General features: G+C 36.1%; 1 protein-coding gene across 4 annotated transcripts in view; it reads right to left on the bottom strand.

Moving 5' to 3' along the window:
• Nucleotides 1-24,632, bottom strand: part of TET1 (tet methylcytosine dioxygenase 1) — a 135,137-nt gene that overhangs the window by 9,668 nt on the left and 100,837 nt on the right. For all 4 annotated transcript variants that reach the window (XM_082602967.1, XM_082602968.1, XM_082602970.1 and 1 more), the window contains 5 exons: nucleotides 12,507-12,718; nucleotides 7,724-7,874; nucleotides 7,293-7,379; nucleotides 3,418-3,507; nucleotides 1,592-1,729 (listed from right to left, as the gene is read on the bottom strand). In XM_082602967.1, the coding sequence (XP_082459093.1) occupies nucleotides 1,592-1,729; nucleotides 3,418-3,507; nucleotides 7,293-7,379; nucleotides 7,724-7,874; nucleotides 12,507-12,718 (678 nt within the window). The remainder of the gene's footprint in view (nucleotides 1-1,591; nucleotides 1,730-3,417; nucleotides 3,508-7,292; nucleotides 7,380-7,723; nucleotides 7,875-12,506; nucleotides 12,719-24,632) is intronic.

Genomic DNA, 24,632 nt, shown 5'->3' with positions numbered 1-24,632 from the left:
GGAAAAATATTTTATATATCAAGCCACTCAATGCTTTTCAATTTGAATAACTTATCAACTGTTTGTAAGCAGACCAGTATAATGTTGAGTAGATTTTGTAAGTACTTATTATACATGTTTATGCATTTTATAATATTTTAAATCACCTTCTTTTTTACATTCCATCTTATTTCATTGCCTAAGTTAAGGAATAGTCACTGAATTGTTCACTACCTTCATATTAAATATTAACTAATAAAAAGATATTACTTTAGCTTATAAATCACACTATTTCTTTTTTTTTTTAGTTTCTTTTTTTTTCCACACTATTTCTTAATATTTAAATAATGTGGACTTCCCCGGTGGCACAGTGGTTAAGTATCCACCTGCCAATGCAGGGGACACGGGTTCGAGCCCTGGTCCGGGAAGGTCCCACATGCCGCAGAGCAACTAAGTCAGTGTGCCACAACTACTGAAGCCTGTGCACCTAGAGCCCATGCTCCACAACAAGAGAAGCCACCACAATGAGAAGCCCGCACACCACAACTTGACTCAAGTAGAGAAAGCCCTCGCGCAGCAACAAAGACCCAACACAGCCAAAAATAAATAAATAATTAAACAAACAAACAAACATGAGAAGAGGAACTGAAATTTAGTTTGACTCTGAACCTAAACCAACCTGATCACTAATATTCTCTAACGAAGAGCAACTCACATACAATGTACTAGCCAAGCATGATGTTGAATCACTCTTTGGCTAAGATTCATCTGGATGGATTTATAAAATTTCAGCATTTGGAAATAACTTTGATCTCAGAGACCATAGGCAACATCAGTGAAAAGGTGTGATAGGCAAAAAGTTGTTTTGGCTCCTTAATCTGTTACTGAGAGACCTCACTGAGCAAATAAGGAAGGAAGGCTGCCTTTTGATGGATCAGATGGTACACTTCCAATCAGAATGTAATAATCATAGCTATGTCTTCTAAGAGTCCAAAATGGTGTAGTGCAGAAATAGAGGCAATCACTCTCTATTAATCTGTTTTACTAGGTAAGAAGATAACTACTTGAAGCAAACTCATTTCCCTTATAAAAGGACTATTGCATGATTTTTCCTGTGGTCTTCTCCTTAATTTAAGATTAACTTGATTGACTTCTTGCTATGGGCATGTGATTCTTTTCATGGCTATAAACATAGTATGCACATATATGTGCAAATATTTCTTCTAAATATTTCTACATACTAGCACTAAGAACCAATATTAATAAAAAGGATGGTAAATTTGGCACGGTTCCCTCACAAAAAACCTGAAGTACAGATGGCAAGAAACATTAAGTTGCTTAACTTCCTACCTACCAGTTTGATAGCACAGAATGGTTGCTTTGAATAATCATGTAGTTCTACATCCCAACAAACCTACCACAATTAAATGTATAATTTAAGACTTTCAACAAAGTATTTCAGGCTGGTTCTGTAACTTTTTGGGAGCACTATCGATATATACTATGTGGAACAGACATAAAATAGGATTTGTCACAATAATCATCCTTAAGGACTTCAGCTTGAACGTACAGTGATGGAGCCTTTAGAATCAAAAGCCACCCAGGTACATACCACCGTGCTCCCATTATTCATGTTGTGAATGTCCCTGTGGGGGTGGGCACAGAAGTCTAGGCAAGCAGTGACCCCAGAGAAAGGACGACCTTCTTTCTTGCCAAGCCGACATTCTTGAGCAGCGTGTTCAAGCGCCACCTGAAAAATAATGTATGACCCATGGTTTTAAGAGATAGAAAGAATCACCTTCAATAAAGAGTAAAACTCACTTTCTGATAAAGTTTATGAGTTAAATACACTTTATAATTTCAGAGATATCTGACACTACAGTATATTATTTTAGTGATTGTCTAGTTTAGTAATATTCAGGGTAAAGAATTTGAGACTACATGGATTAAAATGGCAATCACTGAAGGCAAGGTGAGGGCATTAATACCTGCTGGGGGTTGATAAACAAGAACAGTAGCCTGAAATATTTCATTAGGAAGAAAGAATAATACAGTGCTTTGATCATGTATCCAGTTTTCAATGTCTATAAAAAGTAGATGTACATATATATTCATGAACCAGTATAGAAAGTAAATTAATAACTTTTTTAAATGAAAGGTTGGAATTTAGCAGAGCTTGTTATTCATGATAATACAAATAAATATTTTAATTTTTATTAAATATTTTAAAAATATGGACTTCTGGTTATGTTTCTGTTTTTGTTTTTGGTTGTGCCACTCTGCTTGCAGGATCTTAGCTCACCAACCAGGGATTGAACCAAGGCCCTCGGCAGTGAAAGCACAGAGTCCTAACCACTGGACTGCCAGGGAATTCCCTATGTTTAAAATTAGGTATTTTACACACTTATTTTCTCCTTTCTCTGATATATGATTTGCAATTATTTTCTCCCAATCTGTGGTTGTCTTTTCATTTTCTTTTTTAAAACAATGTGTTCCCCCAACTCAGTTTTATTGAGGTATTCTTGACATACAACATATGTAAGATTAAGGTGTACAATGTGATAATTAGGTACATGTATGTATTACAAAATGATTACCACAATAAGGTTAGTGAACTTTGCAATCTGTTCACATAAGTACGATTATTTGGTGTGTAGAAGTAACATTTAGGATGTCTTTAAAACATTTAAGTATATAATACAGTATTGTTAATTATAGCCACCAAGCTGTGCACCAGATCCCCAGGTCCCTTTTTTTAAAAAAAATAACTTTATTTATTTATTTATTTTTGGCTGTGTTGAGTCTTCGTTGCTGTGTGCAGGCTTTCTCTAGTTGCAGTGAGCGGGGGCTACTCTTTGTTGCAGTGAGTGGGCTTCTCATTGCAGTGGCTTCTCTTTTTTCAGGGCATGGGCTCTAGGCGCACGGGCTTCAATAGTGTGGCTCGTGGGCTTCAGTAGTTGTGGCTCGCGGGCTCTAGAGTGCAGGCTCAGTAGTTGTGGCGCACGGGCTTAGTTACTCCACAGCATGTGGGATCTTCCCGGACCAGGGCTTGAACCCATGTCCCCTGCATTGGCAGGCAGATTCTTAACCACTGCACCACCAGGGAAGCCCCCCCCAGGTCGTATTTATCTTATAAGTGGGAGTTTGTACTCCTTGACCAACATCTCCCCATCTCCACCACTTCCCAATTACTTTCTTGATGATGCATTTCTGCTTTTATATGTTTTATTCCTAGAAACAATCATAACTTTGTCACAATGGACATTTAATTCAATTGCCATAATAGACTTTTTAAAAAATGCTAGACAATTTTTTAAGCTGTCTGATAAAAGATCTACATTAAGTTCAGATTTGAAAAAATTTTCTATTAACAATGACGTTGTTTAGATATAAATTTCAACCATGTTTAAGAGTACTCTATAAGGAACCAAAACATACCTGGTTTTGGTAAGCAACTGGAGCATACTGCTTATAAATTGGAGCTAATTCTGTAGCCAAACTCTGTAAATTATCTTCAAGGTTTTTTTCCTATAGGAAGAGATAGTCCATAAAAGTTGTTTCATAATAACATATAAGATGAGTGATGAGCTTATTATATAATGTATGAAAATGAATTATACATCATTGCTGATGTGTGGTTGATGCATGGTTCATACTTACCCAGATAAAAGAGCTACCATAGAAAATGACATGGATTGTTTTCATAAAATCTAAACTATTAGTCATTGTTATGCTTGAATTTAGTCTTTTGAAATTAAAAGTCTGTTATTAGCTAATGAGAAATCTAACTGGTGTTAGAGGTAAGTTGCAAAACTGCTCATGTTGTTAAAAACAAGAACCATATTTCATGTTTATTCCATAGTACAGGGCACTTGAAGCAAATCAAGACAATTTTCCTGCTAACAAGTGGAGACTTGGAAGAATTCTGACAGTGAAACAAGTTTCTGTAACAGAGATGGGAGAGCAACACACATAAGGCACATACTGTGTTATCAGATCCTGTGTTAAGAGCTTCAAACGTAATAAGTAGGCAATGGGCTGTCTAAAACCAGTGTTTTGTTTTCTACACAGGAATGGCTATAAATTGAGGAAGATTTGATAGAACTGTGGAGAAGCCTTAACACCATTTCAAGATTCTAGATTCTAATGACAGTAGAAACGTAAGATTTTTTCAAAGGAAAACCGTCATGACAAGAATATTAAAAATGTCACTGATGACAGCATGAGGTTCGAAGGAGAGATAGGAGCCTTTGGCAACAATAGTTGGAAAACCATTGTGGTTGTTTTTCAGAGATGATTATATCCTAAATCAAGTCAGAGATTTGATAAATGATCAGTCACATCTAAGGACGACAAGTGATGGAGAACTGGCAGCAAGGATGAATGAAGGACTTAAGAAGGTTTGAAGACTTCTGCCTCATGTGAGATTTGGTGGATGCCTAGAACTCAGGAAGGAAGCCTTTGTATGGACCAGTTCACCTCTGGTATGAAGCAGACTATTATAAAAACCAAAGCCAATATAGACATAGGAAGTTAATTCTTGAGTGCTTTTTAACAAGCCTCAGTCTTGGCAACTGCAAAGCATCAGTGGTAATCCTTTTGGTTTCCTACTCATTTATGTTGGTGCTTTCATTGAAAAGGATATTCATGTATATAGGGTCTATATCTAGATTGCTCTGTTCCATTCATCTGTCTAATTATGTATTTGTTACTCAGTGTAGCTTAATAAATATAGTCAGGGAGGTCAGACCCCTACTTTAAAAACACTTCCTAGCTATACTCACACATTAATTATAAATTTGAGGAAAACTTAGGAATTATTATTTAAATGCCTATTAAAAAGACTTTATTATATTTTATAACACTTGAAATATTGGGTGGGGTAATTGTGTTTTACTGCTAATAGAATATTAAGAATTATTCAGTGTCACAAGTCAGACTGGGCAATTTGTCATCTTATGGAATATCTCATTTATTATGTGGAAATGAAATAAAGTAGGCAAATAGAAGCTAATTAAATGAAACTTAAATAGATGATTATTAGTATCATTTTTGAATGTAGGTTCTTTATTCATATTGTAAAAATCCTGACTTTTCTAATGGTTTCATTAGAATGAATATGTCAGATAGAGATTTCTTATCAGATCTTTACCTAATGGGGCTCACATCTACATCCCTCTGCCCTTTTCACCCTGTACTTCATCTCTAGGACCATCTTCTCCACATCAATGCCTACAATTACCACCTGGACCACAGACCACCCCTTGAGCTTCAGGTTCTTATTAATGACCTGACAGCCTCACTTGGATTTCTCTTAGGAATCTCCAAGCCAATGCATCCAAACTGAATTAATAATCTGCCTTCTATAAACCTGGTCCTGTTTCAGTATATCTTATGTCAAGGAATAGTACCTAATTAAAAAAAATCTTTCCAGAACAACCACTGCTTATCATTTCTTCTGTCACAGCCATATTCTAAGTCACTACTATTCCTTCCCTGGACTGTTCTCAAAGCTAGCCCATCTTGCTATGCCAACTTTTGGCCAACTCCAATCCACAGAGCAGCCAGAGAGATCCCTTTTTAAAAAGAAAAGTTTAATTATATCACTCTCCGCCTTAAAAGTCTTCAATGATCTTCCAAAATTCTTGACATGGTTTACAAGGTCGCTTTATGCACCTCACTTTCCCTTGCCTGCTGTGCTTCACTGGCCTTTTGTCAGTTCCTGGAAAGAGGAATGCTTCTTCCTGTATTATAAACACTACATAAACGTTACTCATTGTTAATAATAACCATAAGCAAAAACTGATCTTACATTCATTATATAACAGAGTTATTTGTTATAGAATAAAAATTTAACAGTAATGTCAATATAAGTAATATATTTGTATACTAACAGCTTTATCAGATACTTATTTGGAAAAAAAAAAAACCTGGTTAATTTTAAGGGAGAATTCACATCTCATTATCAAGTGTTCTGACCTTTGAACATGGTTCCTTCTCATTATCAGGTATTTTATATGTCCTTTTAGTAATTTTTATAGTTTTCTCCCTAAATATCTGATAAACTTCTTGTTAGATTTCTTCTAAGGTACTTTATCTGCAAAGGATAGTTCTCTGTCTAGAGTCATTTCCTTCTTTTATTACAGTAAACAGGAACTCTAGAAAAACCATATAATTTTGATTGCCTCTTTAAAGGGATTATTTATTTATTCTGAGCTTTCCTTGTATGTTATATTTCTTGTATTATAGATACAATTAGATTAATTCCTGCTGTTTTATCCATTACTATTTATCCTGTATCCTAATGAACTTTTAAATAAATTTTTTATGTATGTATGTATTGGCTGCATCGGGTCTTCCTTGCTGCGCGAGGGCTTTCTCTAGTTGCGGCGAGCGGGGGCTACTCTTCATTGTGGTGCGCAGGCTTCTCACTGTGGTGGCTTCTTCTGTTGCGGAGCACGCACTCTAGGCGTGCAGGCTTCAGTAGTTGTGGCTCGTGGGCTCTAGAGCACAGGCTCAGTAGTTGTGGCGCACGGGCTTAGTTGCTCCGCGGCATGTGGGATCTTCCCGGACCAGGGCTCAAACCCGTGTCTCCTGCATTGGCAGGCGGATTCTTAACCACTGCGCCATCAGGGAAGCCCCTAATGATTTTTTAAACTAACTTTGCTGACTGATGAATGGATTTTTTTTCCACCACTAGTTCAAATGTTATAAATTCCATTTGTATTCATCTAAAAAATTTTTAAACATACACTTCTCAAATATGTTTTTCTGACAATATCTAGAGCAGTGTTTTCCAAGCTGTGGGTCATGACTCTTTAGTGGGCCATGAAATCAGTTTAGTAGGTCAAAACTAGCATTTAAAAGAGAAATGAAATTTCATAAAAAATATTTTACTGAATCATAGTGATCCTCAGCAATAACTATATAGGATATATTAACTTTTTAATATCTAGATATTACCTTTGTTACATATAATAAGGTGAAGTATTGTTTTGTTTTATTTATTTACTTGAATATATATATGTCTGTATAGTTGTTTGTAATATAAAATGTTTTTTACTCGTGGTCACAGCACAAAGTTTGAAAAACACTGATCTTGGAGTTAATCAGTATCTAAATCCTCCCAACTCCAAACAAAGCATAAAACATTACCACACTTAGTTTATATAGGTGCCCCACCCCCTCCCACTACCTACCCACCCCTGATTTGATAAGAGTATTGAATTATACTTATTGTTATTTCAATTAAAAAATGTAAGTACTCAACTTATTTAAACTTAACAGTAAGGTTGACTAATTTCTTTGCTCACCATGGCCTCGTGTTCCGGACAGATTGGTTCCGGTTTCATATATCTTCTTTCTGGATTACGTCCTTTAGTAATTCTTTCATAGTAGTGCTGTGGGTAGTAAACTTACTGAGTCTTTGAAATGTTGGCAAATAGCTTTATTTATTCTTCCTACTTTGTCTGGGTATAAAATTCTAGATTTTCTTTAACAGTGATTCTCTTTGGGGTTAGGGGAGAAGAAGGAGGGAGCCAGGGACAATTGGAATTTGGGTTGATAGTTAAAGACTTTACCTACATTATTTAGAATTTTAAACAATTTTCATATATATATATATACATATAGTTACTATTTTGTCACTACTTGTTAATATTTAATTTTTTTACGATTAAAAAAATTTTTTAAGGAATGTACTTATATATTCATTGTGCAATTCATAAGTAAAGAGGACACTTACGTGTAAGGGAGAACTTGGATCAATTCTAAATCTTCTAGGACTTGGGCTTCTACCAAATTTGCAGCCATTGAAATACATACTCCAAGAACAGCCAAAAGAGAAGGAAGCTCCGCAAGTCTCTGGATCAATTCCTTGACATGTACAGGTACGACTGTAAGATGGTAATTGCAAGGGAATGAACTGATAAAGTAGGACAATACCTCAAATAGAACATTTCAGGTTCATATAACTACAGAAGTATAGATGGATAATGAAATGATTTTAACACATCTATTTTATTACTTATTTAAAATAGTGTTATGTTAACAACACAGGGCTAACTGTACTTGAATATAACTAAATCTTCAATTGAAATGTTTGGTCAAGATTGTAAATCCAAATAAAAGGCAACAAACTATACAGATCTGATATATCTGTAACGTATTTGATTTGGAGATGTCCAAAGAAGGGAAATAAAGGGCTTGGATTTTAATCCTAGATTGGTTTCCTGTCAGAAGTGAAAATTAAAGCATCTCATTATCTCTTTGGACTTCATCCTTCCTTTGTAAAATGACATTGATATACTCCTGTGAGGACTGATTAAGGATAATATGTGTTGTAGGTGAAATCACTTTGTCAATTTAAAGAAAGCCTTTATAAATGTCATGAGAAAAAATTGAGGAGGAAGCTTGTTTCATTCAGTGACTGAGTAATTTTATAACCTTGGGGGCATTTCTGAAACCCCAAAACGACTCTATACTAAGGATGACAATGATAAGAACATACACACAAAGATGTGAAACCAAAGAAGGAATGTACACCCTTGTGGTTCCTATTTGCATAATGCTTGAAACTTCTAATAGTATGGAATTAGTACTTATATGACTTAAAAATACAAATGGACTTCCCTGGTGGCGCAGTGGTTAAGAATCCACCTGCCAATGCAGGGGACACGGGTTCAATCCCTGGTCCGGGAAGATCCCACATGCCGCGGAGCAACTAAGCCCGTGCGCCACAACTACTGAGCCTGCACTCTAGAGACCGTGAGCCACAACTACTGAACCCACATGCCACAACTACTGAAGCCCACGAGCCTAGAGCCCGTGCTCCACAACAAGAGAAGCCACCACAATGAGAAGCCCGTGCACTGCAACAAAGAGCAGCTCCTGCTCGCCACAACTAGAGAAAGCCCGCACGCAGCAATGAAGACCCAATGCAGACAAAAATAAATAAATAAATAAATAAAATTACTTACATAAAAAAATACAAACAATTAAAAAAAACCACGTTTTTAAAAAACAGTGAGTAAAAAGAATATAGAAATTTAGAGATCAAAACTGTAAGTATTTTTGGACTCCCCTGGTGGTCCAGTGGTAAAGAATCCGCCTTACAATGCAGGGGATGTGGGTTTGATCCCTGGTCAGGGAACTAGGATCCCACATGCTGCGGGGCAGCTAAGCCCGAGTGCCACAACTACTGAGCTCACACACATCAACTGGAGCCGGCGTGCCGCAAACTACAGAGCCCACATACTCTGGAACCTGCGCACCACAACTACAGAAGAGAAGACCCGCACGCCACAACTAGAGAGAAGCCCGAGAACCACAAGGAAGAGCCCTCGTGGCACAACGACAGATACCGCACACCTCAAAGAAGATCCCACGTGCTGCAACTAATACCCGACACAGCCAAAAATAAATAAAATCTTAAAAAAAAAACTATAAGTATTTTTAGTTGTGAAAGTCAGGAAAATGCCTGATATATTTGAATATAAAAAGGATCATTTAAGACACTATGAAGGAAAAAAAGGAAGGAGGAATAGTTCAAATATTCTAACTTCCACTAAGATGGACTATATGCTTTTAAAGGGGCAAAAGATTACAATAACTTGAAAAGGAAGAAAAATAGGATATAAATAGGATCAAAGAAGGTAAATTTGAAATTGCAGAATTTCAAAGAAGTTGCCAAACAAGTAGAAAAATGTAGTTTAACTCTTAACTGTGAGACCTAAAAGTTTCTGTTAAACAGTCAACATCACCAATGATGAGACCGATAGACTTAAAATAGCTCCCAATATTATGGCCTGCCAATAATTCCTGAATTGAATTAAATCAGGAAGAAACGATCCTACAATCCAAAATTGAGCAACAGTCTACAAAATTAGCCTGTCCTTTTCAAAAAGGAAATGCCATGAAACACAAAAAAAGACTGAGATAAAAGGATTAAGAGACCCAAAAGACAAAACAACTCAATCCATCAAATCATGGGTAGGGGAAAATTAGTATGAAGTATTACTGGAGAATAGATGATATTTGAATTAGAGAATAGCATTTTATCTAAGTGAAACTTCCTGGTTTTGATAATTGTACTGGTGTTAAGTAAGAGAATGTCCTCATTCTTAGAAAACACCCTCTGAAGTATTATTTAGGGGGAAAAGTCATAAAGTTTGCAACTAGTTCACAAATTATTCCGAAAGAAAGTATAGAAAAGCAATAATGATAATAACATGTAAGCTTGTGTGTATGTGTGACCATGTGTATAAGTGTAAATGTAACAAACCATTAACATCTGTGGAATCTAGGTAAGGGGTATATAAGAGTTCACTGAAATATTCTTGCATCATTTCTGTAAATATAAAAATTTTAAAAAGTGATAGGCTGGATCTACATTGAGTGAAATAGAATAAAACTATTTACGAATTATTGGGAAAAATAAGTTTATATGTATATCATTTAGAACTGTTTCTCTATACAAGAGGTATTATTATTATTATTGTGAATCCACATAACAAAATAGAAACATTAAAAATGATGTATACAACTAATATGTATAAAATAGATAAGTAATAAGAAATTGCTGTATAAAAAACAAATAAAATTCAAAACATAAATGATGTATACATACTTGGGATTAGGAAGATTAACAAAAATATAATGAAATGATTTTAAACATAAAGGAATGTTCTGGAAGGTACACAAATAATCTTGTGTGGAGGTTAGAGAGTGAATGATATATATTTTGTTTATAATTTGTATAATGACATTTCTTTTAAAAAAGAAAGAACTTTATGAGGAAAACTACACAAAACGCTCTTGAAGAACATAAAAGTAAACTTTAACAAATGGAAAGAAAAATCATATTATGGGACTGGAAGATTCCATATCATAACAATGTCAGTTTATTCTAAGTTAATTTAATGCAATCCCATTAAAAATACCATTAGATTTATCTTAAAACTAGACAAATTGATTATAAAGTTCATTTGGAAGCACAAACATAAAATAACAAAGAAAGCCTTGAAAAAGAGCAAGAATAGTGAGCTAGCCTTACCAAATATTAAAATATATTATAATGCCTCTATAACTTAAAAAATGTGGTACTAGTATATGAAAAGACCAGACAGTGATACAGAATTCATATAAAAGAGAGGACTCCATTATATACAGTTTTTGTATAAGGTTGTATTTCAAATCAAGGGGAAAGAAGTACTCTTTAGTAAGTAGTATTGGGATAAATGGAAAAAAGAATAGAATGGATCTCCTCTTCCCACTTCTGTCCAGCATAAATTTGAAATGCATCAGAGATTTACGTTTTAAAAATGTCCAATTTCAACAATAAAAGAAAACATGGGTGAATTATTCTATAACTCACGTGAGAGAAAAATGTTCTTAAATACCACTCAAAATTCAGACACAATAAGGGGAAAGATAGATACAATAAATTACATTAAAAAGAAAACTTGTGCAAAAGGTGACATAGCAGAAGTAAAAAGACAAATATCAAAGTGGCAAAAGCATTTAGAATTAAATCGCAAAGGGAGAGAAAAAATGAACACTCCTTTTGAAATAGGGGGTAGAATAATGAACAGATGGCTGACCATAAAAAAGAACAAAATAATGCCATTTGTAGCAACATGGATACAACTAGAGATTATCATACTAAGTGAAGTAAGGCAGAAAGAGAAAGACAAATACCATATGATATCACTTACATATGGAATCTAAAATACGACACAAATGAATAAACCTACAAAACCAAAACAGACTCACAAATATAGAGAACAGACTTGTGGTTGCCAAGGGGTGGGGGAGGGAAGAACTGGGAGTTTGGGATTCACAGACTCAAACTGTTATGATATAGGATAGATAAACAACAAGGTCCTCCTGCACAGCACAGGGAACTATATTCAATATCCTGTGATAAACCATAAATGGAAAAGAATATGTATATATATACATATATATATATCTGAGTCACTTTGCTGTACAGCAGAAATTAAACACAACATTGTAAATCAATTATACTTCAACAAAATTTGAAAAATAAAAAACAAATGGCAAATGCTCTTAACCATATGAAAAAATACTCTTATTCATAATATGAAAAATTCAAATCAACGTAAACTGATGACATTTATCCTCTATTAGATGGGCAAAACTCAAGTTTGACAACATTGGAAAACTGTAGAAAAACAGATCTTCTCTTACAGTGCTATAGGAAATACAAATTGTACAATTCCTTACGGAGGAGCTGTTCCTTTATAGAAAAACCTCTCTCCTCCAGACTCCAGGGGTGAGAAGGATCAGGTACCAAAGAGAGAAGCAAGAAAAGAATATTCTAAAGGAGAATATCCTAAAATGGTCTTAACCCACTATGAAACCAAGTCTCTCTTTAAAGAAATGTTCACTCTTTAGTTGCACAATACCTAAAATTCTGTTCTCCCATATAACATATGTAGTTGGAAGTTAATTTAACATGATATAATAGACTGAATGGCAAAACAGTACAAAACAGATTTGATTACTTTTCATTGAGAGTGCATCTTCGGTCTGTGGGATGACCATTGTATGACTTTAGACTTTCCGTAAGCTGCGAGTACAATTTGTCAGCCATTGGAAGAGGGATGCCGTCCCATACCATGATGAGCACCACCATCACAGCTGTTGGACAGTGGTGGCCTGCACGCTGTCGAACGAGACAAAGAACTTTCTCTTCATCGCTGCTTCTTCTTAAAACCTGCCAAAGCAGAATGCATACATTTATGGAAAACAAGAAACCTAATGTCGAATGCAGTGGATATTGTTTTTAAAGCTCTGCATCATTACATTCTAGTTTTTTAAAAATTACTATTTCTTAAAGGGTTGAAGCCTATAGGACCTTCAGGTGTTAGACTAGCTGCCTCCATACAACTTATCACAGGGTATCCAAGGTTACTTGACTAACAAACAACAGGCAGAAATCTGTGGAAACAGTCTGTGTTTTATCTCACTGTTGATACAGTATTGCAAAACAGACAACAGAAGATCCCATGGAAAAGAGTCTAATTAACTCATCTGCTCTTCCATAATTGCCACAACAGGACAAATCTAGTTAGATAGAAATAACCTAGTACTCCCGGCATTAAAAATAAACTCTGAGCACTGTATTTAGCATCTGAGGAAAGTTATTGATGTTTTCCTTGGGCAAATGGTTTTGCCATTTAGAATAACTAATACATAAAGCAATACTCCTGCAATTCCTGTGATTTTTTCCATGCTATCACATGGATTTATCATATCCATCTTATCATAAGATTAAGGTGGTCTACCTGACATGGAGAATGCAAATTACAACAATTCATTTTGAATATTTATCCTTTTATCTTACACTGCATCATAACCATGAGTTGCTAAAAAAAGGATTCCTAAGTATTTAAAATACTGCCCAGTGGTCCTAGTGTTTATCCTAGTGTTTATTTTTTTTATTACATTAAAATATTGACATCATGTAAAACCATCCAACTATGTTTAAAAGTCCCTCCATATATCACAAATTTACAGCGAGACTGATCACATTAATCAGTACATAATCAGTAAATGATGAAACTGCCCACCCCTGTGACGAGAATGGAGCACCCAATAGCATAATTAATATTCCATTTTTGTTGCTATAATATTACAAAAACTTGAGATGAAACTTCTTAAGATGTTAGTTACCCAATATCACTTTCTTCTGTCACTCCAGATGGTTAACAATCATTGCTACCAAGGCATCCCTTGAGTAGAGTTGGCTTTAGGACCTTCCCCCTAAACACAATTACGTATATTAAAATTTTTTTCTATATTTATATGTCCTTTAACAGCCAAATAAGAATACATTTGCTTTCAAATAAGCTCAAATGCAAAATGATATATTGTAGCAAACAAAATGACACCAGATAATCTTCATGTTGTCAAACCAACAAAGTTATAGTGATCCAGTCTTTGTGTGGGAAATGCTAAAATGCTATGTATTCATTGTATTTGTGCCTTTGCCAGATCTTCCATATTTCCTTCAGTGAATAATGGAAAATTGAACATAATGAGTCTTTAAATTCAGATATAGGTTTAATAAGCTGCTTAAGTATTGCTATGGTATGGATATTTATGTCCACCCCCAATTCATAAAATAAATCCTAAATCCCAACGATGGTATTAATAGGTGGGGCCTTTGGGTGGTGATTAGGTCATGAGGGGGAAGCTCTCATGAGTGGGATTAGTGTTCTTATAAAAGAGACCCCACAGAGCTATGCAGCCCCTTTTACCACATGAAGACACAAAGAGAGGAGGGACCACCAATCATGCTGGCACCCTGATCTTCAAGTTCCAAACCCCAGAACTGTGAGATATAAATTTCTGTTGTTTATAAGCCACCCAGTCTGATATTTTCTCATAGCAGTCTAAAAGGAGTAAGACAAATATTAAACCTGTATAAGAACTTTGAAAACTATAAAAATATTATTGAAAGAAATTAAAGACCTAAATAAATGAAGAGAGATACCATTTTTATGAAAGAGTAATTATTATAATGATGTCAATTTCCCCAAAATTGGTTTCCAGATTTGATACAATTCCAATCAAAACCCTACCAGAGGGACTTCCCTGGTGGCGCAGTGCTTAAGAAACCACCTGCCAATGCAGGGGATACGGCATCGATCCCTGGTCCAGGAAGATCCCACATGCCACAGAGCAACTACGCCCGTGTGCCACAGCTACTGAGCCCACGCGTCTAGAGCCCGTGCTCCACAACAGAAGCCACCGCAATGAGTAGCCCCTGCTCACCGCAACTAGAGAAAGCCCGCATAGCAACGAAGACCCAACACAGCCAAAAATAAATAAATTCATATATATATATATAAAACCCTACCAGAATTAGTTTTGTTTGGGGGTGGAATTGACAAACTTGTTGCAAAGTTTATATGGAAATGCAAAGGACCAAGAAGTGACAAGGAACAAAGACAGAGAAAGTGATTTACCAGGTATCAAGATCTACTGTAAAGTTATAGTAATTAAGATACTCTAGTATTAGTGCAGTGACAGATAAGAAGATCAATGGAACAAAACAGAGTGCAGGAGATCCATATAAATATGGTCACCTGACTGTATGACGACGTTGGCACTGCAGTGAAATGCAAAACAGCAGTCTTTCAATAAATGGTACTGGATAGACATCCATATGGGAAAAAAAAAAGAATCTTGATGCCTACTTCACACGAGTGACAAGTTATATTGTAGATCTAACTATGAAAGATAATCATTAAGTTTTTAGAAGAAAACACCTTCAAGACCTGGAATAGGTATAATATTTTAAAATAGATTACCAAATTTAATAATCCTAAAGGAAAAAGTTAAGAAGCTGGAATATATTAAAATTAAGAATTTCTGTTTATTAAAAGCATTAACTAACAAAAGATTAAGTATAAAGGCAATCAATACAGTGGGAGATATAGCTGCAATATATATAATCGACAAACTATTCTTACCCAAAATATATAAAGAACTTCCTCAAATGAGTAATAAAAGCAAAGTAGAAAACTGGCCAAAAAAATTAAATAAGCTCAACACAAGACAATATCCAAACAGATGTTGAACATATGAAAATATGCTCAACATTATTAGTCATCTAGCAAAGTAAAAAAACTTAAAAGCACTACATATGTGGGTGGGGTTATAAAACGGTGTAACTGCCATGGAAAACAGTATGAAGTTCCTCAAAAAATTAAAAATAGAACTACCATATGACCAAGCAATCCCACTTCTGAATATATATCCAAAAGAACTGAAAGTAAGGTCTGAAACAGATATTTGCAAACCCATGTTCATTGAATCACACAAAGGAATATTAGTCAGACTTAAAAAGTAAGGAAATCCTGTCATGTGGCAAATGGATGAACCTTGAGGACATAATTCAAAGTGAAATAAGCCCGTCATGAAAAGACAAACATTTTATGATTTTACTTACAAATCATATTCAAAATCAGAGAAACATAAAGTTGAATGGTGTTAGGGCCTAGGGTCATAGAAAAATAGGGAGTTGTTTAAGGGCTATAGGGTTTCAGATTTGCAACATGAAAATGTTAATTTTCATTTAATTGTTGTTTCACAACAATGTGAATATACATAATACTACTGAACTGTACACTTAAAAATGGTTAAGATGGTAAATTTTACATTATGTGTTATTTTACCACAATAAAAAAGAGAGGAGGGTTTCCCTGGTGGCACAGTGGTTGAGAGTCCGCCTGCCGATGCAGGGGACACGGGTTCGTGCCCCGGTCCGGGAAGATCCCACATGCCACGGAGCGGCTGGGCCCGTGAGCCATGGCTGCTGATCCTGCACATCCGGAGCCTGTGCTCCGCAACGGGAGAGGCCACAACAGTGAGAGGCCCGCGAACCGGAAAAAAAAAAAAAGAGAGGAAAGTCTTCTTTAAAAAAGCACTACAGACCCAGGAGATTATCTAAAATGAAAAAGATAGAAAATGTCAAGTGTTGATAAGAATGTAGAGCAACTGGAACACTGGTACATTATTCATATGAGAATGTAAAAAAAAGATAACCACTTTGGAAAACTATGTGTTAGTATCAACCAAAGCTGCACACATGCATATCCCACCCCCTCAGCAATTCCACTTCTAGGTATATAACAAACAGAAATGTATTCTTATATTTCCTAAAGATAACACCACTATTGATGACGACCCAAAACTGGTAAAAACCCAAATGTTAATCACCAGAAGAATGGCTCAATGAGATGAGAATGATCTACAGTTACAAGCAACATGGCTTAATCTCACAATTATAATGCCGTGAGGAAGACAACAGAATACATATGCAGAAGAATGCATATTACAAGACTGCATTTACATAAAGTTCAAATCAGGCAAGATTAATCAATAATGTTAGAAGGCAGGAGAGTGGTTACTCTTTAGGGAGTAGCTAGTGACTGGGAAGGGGCAAGAGTACTTCTGAAGGGTAAGTAATATTGACTGCTGGTTACACCAGTGTGTACATTTTAGAAAAATTCTGTGACCTTAGGGATTTCTGAAGTCTTCTGCATGTATATCACACTAAACTTAAAAGTGTACCTTAACCTAAATTTAAAACAAAAAACAGAAACTGCTTAGTCATTTACTGGCTCAGGACACTGTAGCAATTTTATTAACCTTTCTATAGTAGCACAGACCTCGGATCTAATAAATATTACCCACTATTTTATGTCTCTTTGCTTTATTACTGCATACTTGGCTCCTGAGCACAGAACTCAGCTTATGGGAGGCTCTCATCAAATATTTGTTGAACGAACCCACAAAAACCCAATGTGGTTTCATTTTATGAAAATTCCAAAAAAGGTGATACTATTAATAAGACGGAAACTCTCATTTCAGAAACAGATTTTAAGTGATACGAATAGTCTAAATTTTAAAACTTTTGAAGGTAACCACATTTTTTTTGTAACTGGAACAAAGTATTGATTGGTAAGCTATTGAAGCTGGGGCCTCTTGACAGACTCACTTTATAAATTTATTCATTTTATTTTATTTTTGGCTGCGTTGGGTCTTCATTGCTGAGCGCTTACTTTCTCTACTTGTGGTGAGTTGGGGCTACTCTTCGTTGTGGTGTGTGGGCTTCTCATTGCAGTGGCTTCTCTTTGTTTCGGAGCGCGGGCTCTAGGCACACGGGCTCCGTAGTTGTGGCTCACGGGCTCTAGAGTGCACGGGCTTAGTTGCTCTGTGGCATGTGAGATCTTCCTGGACCAGGGCCCTGCATTGGCAGGCGGATTCTTAACCACTGTGCTACCAGGGAAGCCCGACATTTACTTTAGATGGTAAATGATGCACCCAAACATCTGAGTAATGTAATGATCATGACTACTGTCCTGTCACTTTTTAATATTTATTCTTATATTACATGCTATGCAATTGTTATATCTGTGAAACATCACACATTCTTTTAGGACTTGTGCTAAAATCATAACCCAAATTGAATAATGTTGGAATGAAGAATGTTTTAAATAAATGGCTTTTGTAAATACCATCCACTTGTCTTTTTTTTTTTAATATGTATTTATTTATTTGGTTGCATCAGGTCTTAGTGGCAGGTGGGCTACTTAGTTGCAGCCCACCAGCTTCTTAGTTGTGGCAGGTGGGCTCCTTAGTTTCAGCTTGCATGTGGGATCTAGTTCCCGACCAAGGATCAAACCCAGACCCCCTGCATTGGGAGTGCAGAGTCTTAACCACTGCGCCACCAGGAAAGTCCCACCATCCACTTGTCTTTTGATATCAGCTTTATTGAAATGTAATTTAAATATCACGAAATTCACCCTTTCAAAGTATGCAATTCAATGGTTATTAGTACATTCAGAGTTGGCCAACCATTACCACCAATATATAATTTTAGAACATTTTCATTCTCTGAAAAGAACCCCATTAGCACTCATGCCAAATTTCTCTCTTTTCTTGGCCACCATTACTCCTACTTTGTATTTCTGTAAGTTTTGCTTATTTGGGACATTTCATATAAATGGAATCCTCTAACATGTGATCTTTTGTTTCTGGCTTCTTTTACTTAGCATAATGTTCATTCATGTTTATAGTATTTATCAGTACTTCATTCCTTTTTATTGCCAAATAATATTCCATTGCATGGATATTCAATTTTATGTTTATCCATTCATTGGTTGCCATTTGGATTGTTTCAACTTTTGCTATTATGACTGATGCTGCTATCAACATTCATGTAATAAGTTTTTATATAGACACATTTTCATTTCTCTTGGGTATATACCTAGGAGTGGAATTGCCTGGCCATATGGAACCGTGAGTCTTCCAACTTTGCTCTTCTTTCTCAAGATTATTCTGGCTACTCTAACATATTTTACTGTTAACTTAAGATAGGACACTCATACATTTAGAGATGATGCTGAGAATGTAAACAGCAGCTGAAATCAAAGTGACCAGTGATTGGATATTGGTATGCTCTGAGAATTTATTCCCATACTTAGTATTTATCCCTGTGACCACTACATTTCAATACTTTGTATCACAGAGAAAACTGAAGTAGGATTTCCACAGAAAAAGCCATTCTCATTAATTAATGTATTAGATGCAACTTTTTTGATTAAAATTTGTATTTAAAATCCATTGTATTGCTATCACTATTTCTCTCCTGAGTTTAAGTCCTGCATTTTCTATTTTCTCTAAATTATCATCAAAATTATTTGAGCAAAAGAGTTCTGGGTAGCTACTAAAGCTGTGTCTAATCAAATCCTCCTATAATTTCTAGAGAAATTAACATCAAAAGCAACTAACAAGGAAAAAAATACTGCTGCAAACTAATCTGGAGAAGGAAATGAAGACCTTATGCTCTCAATTTTGAAAAGTAGCTGAAAATGAACAGTAAGTTTCTAAAGAGCCTAATCAAACTTATAAGCTTTTGCACAGCAAAGGAAACCATAAATAAGATGAAAAGACAATATACGGAATGGAAGATATTTGCAAACGATGTGACCAACAAGGGATTAATCTCCAAAATATACAAATAGCTCATACGGCTCAATAACAACAACAACAACAAAACCCAAACATGCCAATCACAAAATGCGCAGAAGAGCTAAAGACATTTCTCCAAAATGGAATACAGATGGCCAACAGGCACATGAAAAGATGCTCAACTTCGCAAATTATTAAAGAAATGCAAATCAAAACTACAATGAGGTACCACTTCACACCAGTCAGAATGGCCATCATTAAAAAGTCTACAAATAATAAATAATGGAGGTGGTGTAGAAAAAAGGAACCCTCCTACACTGTTGGTGGGAATGTAAATTGGTGCAGTCACTATGAAAAACAGTATGGAACTTCCTCAGAAAACTAATAGAGTTGCCATATGATCTAGCAATCCCACTCCTGGACATATATCCAGACAAAACTATAATTCAAAGAGATACATGCACCCCTATATTCATAGCAGCACTATTTACAATAGCCAAGACATGGAAACAACTTAAATGTCCATTGACAGATGAATGGATAAAAAAGATGTGAGATACACACACACACACACACACACACACACACACACGCACAATGGAATACTACTCAGCCATTAAAAAGAATGAAATAATGCCATCTGCAACAACATGGATGGACCTAAAGATTACCATACCATGTGAAGTAAGTCAGAAAGAGAAAGACAAATACCATATGATATCACTTACATGTGGAATCTAAAACATGACACAAATGAACTTATTTACAAAACAGAAACAGACTCACAGACTCAAATACATAGAGTACAGATTTGTGGTTGCTAAGGGGGAGAGAGGGTGGAGGAGGGATGGATTGGGAGTTTGGGATTAGGAGAAACAAAAGATGCAAACTATTATACATAGAATGGATAAACAAGGTCCTACTATATAGCACAGGGAACTATATTCAATATCTTGTAATAAACCATAATGGAAAAGAATCTGAAAAAAAAATATGTATATATGTATGTATAACTGAATCACTTTGCTGTATACCCAAAACTAACACAACATTACACATCAACTATACTTCAATAAAATAAATTTAAAAAAAAAAGATACACGGTCCAAGAGCTGAAAAATAAAATAATTTTTAAAATAGACTTCCCTGGTGGTCCAGGGCATAAGACTCTGTGCTCTTACTGCCAGGGCCCCGAGTTTGATCCCTGGTTGGGGAACTAGATCCCACATGCATGGCGCAACTAAGAGTCCACATGCCACAACTAAGGATTCTGCATGCAGCAACTAAAGATCTTTCGTGCCACGACTAAGACCCGGCACAGCCTAAATAAATAAATAAATAATTTAAAAATAAATAAATAAAGTAAAAAAAAAAAAAACAGGCCACTGTCAGAAACAATGTAAGAGCAACAAGTATATCTTTGTATAACCTGAGGAATGAACAATGGGGGAATATCTCTCTTTTCGGTTATACTCAATCTGTGTGGCAATGAATATTCAATGTGTATTGTTTTAGATGTCAGAAATAAATTGATATAAATTAAGTATATGAATTTAGATAAAGCAATTAGTAGCCAGGTCCAAAATACTGTCAGGTTAGCAAGATGTTACTCTGCCTAAACATGATATGCTGCAAATTATAATTACCTGGGAAGCTGATCAAATAATACCATAAGTGAAACCCAAAATTGAATGTAAAGGGTCATTTCCATCAATGGAGAAAATATCAGCAATGCATTTTTCTATTGTGATATTGTTAGGGGAGAATATAAGACACTTGTGAGAGGTTTGTATGAATAAGGGTGCAAAGTAGGGTCATACTCTTTTCTGTTTGGAGAGAGTGGAAAGGCTTCATGGAGGAGACCCTTCTTAGAAGACTGAAAAAGAGTTTGCCACCAGAAAAAAGATAGTACAAAGGCAATTCCAATATTCTTGGAAAACCAGCCTACAAGGCAAGGGTGTTATTTAAGGAAGAATTCCGCCAGTTGTATCCATACCAGATGGCTTCTGTGATTATAAGACTCCCTTTATTAAATTATTATACATAATTGGTTCTATTTCTGAAATCTCTGACATAAAGATAATGCTTGTTCTGTTTTCAAGATGTAGCTCAAAGTTCAACACCTCCCCAAAGTCCTTCCTGGAACCCCGTCTCCAAAAGTTACTCTTGGTTCCTCCCTCTTTGTTTCCTCTATGTGCCATTTTCAAGGGGCAAGTGATAGGGGAGTAGTAACTAGCACATGGATGACACGACGTATGGCCATGCCTTCTTCACCTAAGAAGGCATATTATAGACAGGCTGCTGACTTGAGTTACTGAGGAGTGATCTTTTGGGGAAAGCTATGTTACCGAGAAGGAGTGTAATCAACAGTTTGAACAGCTGAAGAAAGGTTTTGAGGATCTAGACTTTCTTTGGCAGTTAAGGTATTAGTGATCATTGCGATAGTACCTTCAAAGAAGTGGAGACAAAAGATAGATCAAGGGCTTCCCTGGTGGCGCAGTGGTTGAGAGTCCGCTTGCCGATGGGGGACACGGGTTAGTGCCCCGGTCCGGGAAAATCCCACATGCCACGGAGCGGCTGGGCCCGTGAGCCATGGCCGCTGGGCCTGTGAGTCCGGAGCCTGTGCTCCGCAACGGGAGAGGCCACAACAGTGAGAGGGCCGCGTACCGCAAAAAAAAAAAAAAAAAAAAAAAAAAAAAATCAGTCTGATGATCATTAGGAAAAGATTTCTTAGCATTTCTATCATGGAGTCCCCTTGTCCTGGGTTATAAATTGTTTTGCCTCAACAGCCTCTTTATGTATAGCTCTGAAAAGTACATTGTAAACTATATCTGTTACCCTGGGGACAACCTATTTAAATTCCCCACAGGGAGATCTTAAGGCAAGATAGACCAGGATCAAGAGTGATAACCTGGGATATTCTAAATAAACTCTAGTGGTCTAGTGGGTTTAGGACCATTTTTCACTAAGGATATAAAAACTGGTGGAGAGAAGAAACAAAGTTACTCTTGCAATTTATAAGGAGGTAACTGTAGGTAACAATATTTTTACATTCTTAGGGCATAGAAAGAAGGGTCTCAAAGACCAAGAGCAGTTTCCACTATAGCAGGCAAACTCAGCTTCTAGCCATAGTATATTTATATAGGTAACAGAAAAAGTAAAGTAGCTTTTTAATTCCCCTGCCTCCAAAATCCAGAGAAGATTAGATATATACATTCTTGCTTTGTACAAAACAAAAAATATTCATAATGTCAATGAATGGTACACACTGACATTTAATTATCTTCTACTATAATCACTAATTTCCCTTACTGGTATATAGACTTTGTAATTGTTATTTTGGAAACACAGCATTTGGTTTGTTGGATCAGAATTACTACTACATTTGCTGGTACCTGCAGATATTTGAACATACAAAGGCTAATCAAACTATTACTTCTGAAAACTAGGATTAAATGTGAGAATTTAGATCAAATAGACAATGTGATTAAAAAAATGAAAAGAAACAAGTGGTATTATAATTGGAAGACAATTATTTTTTATAGAAAATTCTTTCTAGAAAATTAAAGAGAATCAAAGAAAACTCTACTGTATTTTTAAAGAGAGTAAAACAGGTGGCTCCTTATAACTGTTGAGGACTCAACAGCTTTAATATATACCAGCAATAACTAAATAGAAGTTTGGTTTACAGCTTAAATTAAACATAGCTGTAAGGATTATCTTAAGGGAAATGCATGTAAATAAATCTTAATTAAGCTGTTCCTAGATGGAAGGTTAGACATTAAAAGATTTTAATTCTAGCCACTAATCTACTCCCCATTCTAAGATATATTTAGCTTGTTTCTAAAATTCATATGAAAGATTAAAGGAACATTAAGTCATGAAAAAGATTTTTTAAACAACTGAGAGGGAAATGTCCTTCTAAATTTAAAACTTTTCTAGGGCTTCCCTGGTGGCACAGTGGTTGGGAGTCCGCCTGCTGGTGCAGGGGGCGCGGGTTCGTGCCCCGGTCTGGGAGGATCCCACATGCCACGGAGAGGCTGGGCCTGTGAGCCATGGCCGCTGGGCCTGCGCATCCGGAGCCTGTGCTCCACAACGGGAGGGGCCACAGCAGTGAGAGGCCCGCGTACCGCAAAAACAAAAACAAAAACAAAAAACTTTTCTACAAAACCATAGCAAAAAAGGTAGTACCAGCCCAGCAATGGTGTAACCTAATGGGTCAATGAACAATGTCAACAAAAATGGACACGTACATGGGACTTCCTTGGTGGTGCAGTGGTTAAGACTCCGAGCTCCCAATGCAGGAGACCCGGGTTCGATCCTTGGTCAGAGAACTAGATCCCACATGCATGCTGCAACTAAGGAGCCCGCCTGCCACAACTAAGACCCGGTGCAAGCAGATAAATAAATAAATATTTAGGGAGTGAAAAAAAAAAGGACATGTGGAAAATTAAGTGGATTTTTTTTTTTGGCTGCGTTGGGTTTTCGGTGCTGCTTGTGGGCCTTCTCTAGCTGCAGTGAGCAGGGGTTACTCTGTTGCAGTGTGTGGGCCTCTCATTGTCGTGGCCTCTCGCTGTTGTGGCTTCTTTTGTTGTGGAGCACGGGCTCTTGGCGTGTGGGCTCAGTAGTTGCAGTACACAGACTTAGTTGCTCCACGGCATGTGGGATCTTCCTGGACCAGAACCAGGGCTCGAACCCGTGTCCCCTGCATTGGCAGGCGGATTCTTAACCACTGCGCCACCAGGGAAGTCCCGAGATATTGACTTTTTACTTACTAGGTAAACAATGACAAAATAAATTTCACCAGTAGATTAATTTTTTTATAGTAAAAATGTTTTTAACAACAAGAAAAAGATTTATTCTTTACTAAGTATTATAAATTAAGAATTTGGGAAGAATCCATCCTTTTTCAGCCTTTTTTTACATTAAGCAATTTCTTTGAAGCCTTTTTTATAATTTCTAATACTGCATTCAAACAACCCATAAAGAATTGAGGTATATATTCTATTTCAGTATGCAAAGAGAATCAAAAACTCTTGAGTAGCCTGTGCTCGAAAACAATCCTATGTTCATTTAATCAAACTTTCTTCAAATTTAGGAAGTTGTAGAATAAAAAGTTTTTACCAGAAGTTTTACTGACTGTC

Source organism: Mesoplodon mirus (assembly GCF_964341445.2).
Source record: "Mesoplodon mirus genome assembly, chromosome: 2".
Classification (NCBI taxonomy): domain Eukaryota; kingdom Metazoa; phylum Chordata; class Mammalia; order Artiodactyla; family Ziphiidae; genus Mesoplodon; species Mesoplodon mirus.
The sequence above is the reverse complement of the archived record's forward strand: the minus strand, read 5'-3'. Positions and strand labels throughout refer to the sequence as shown.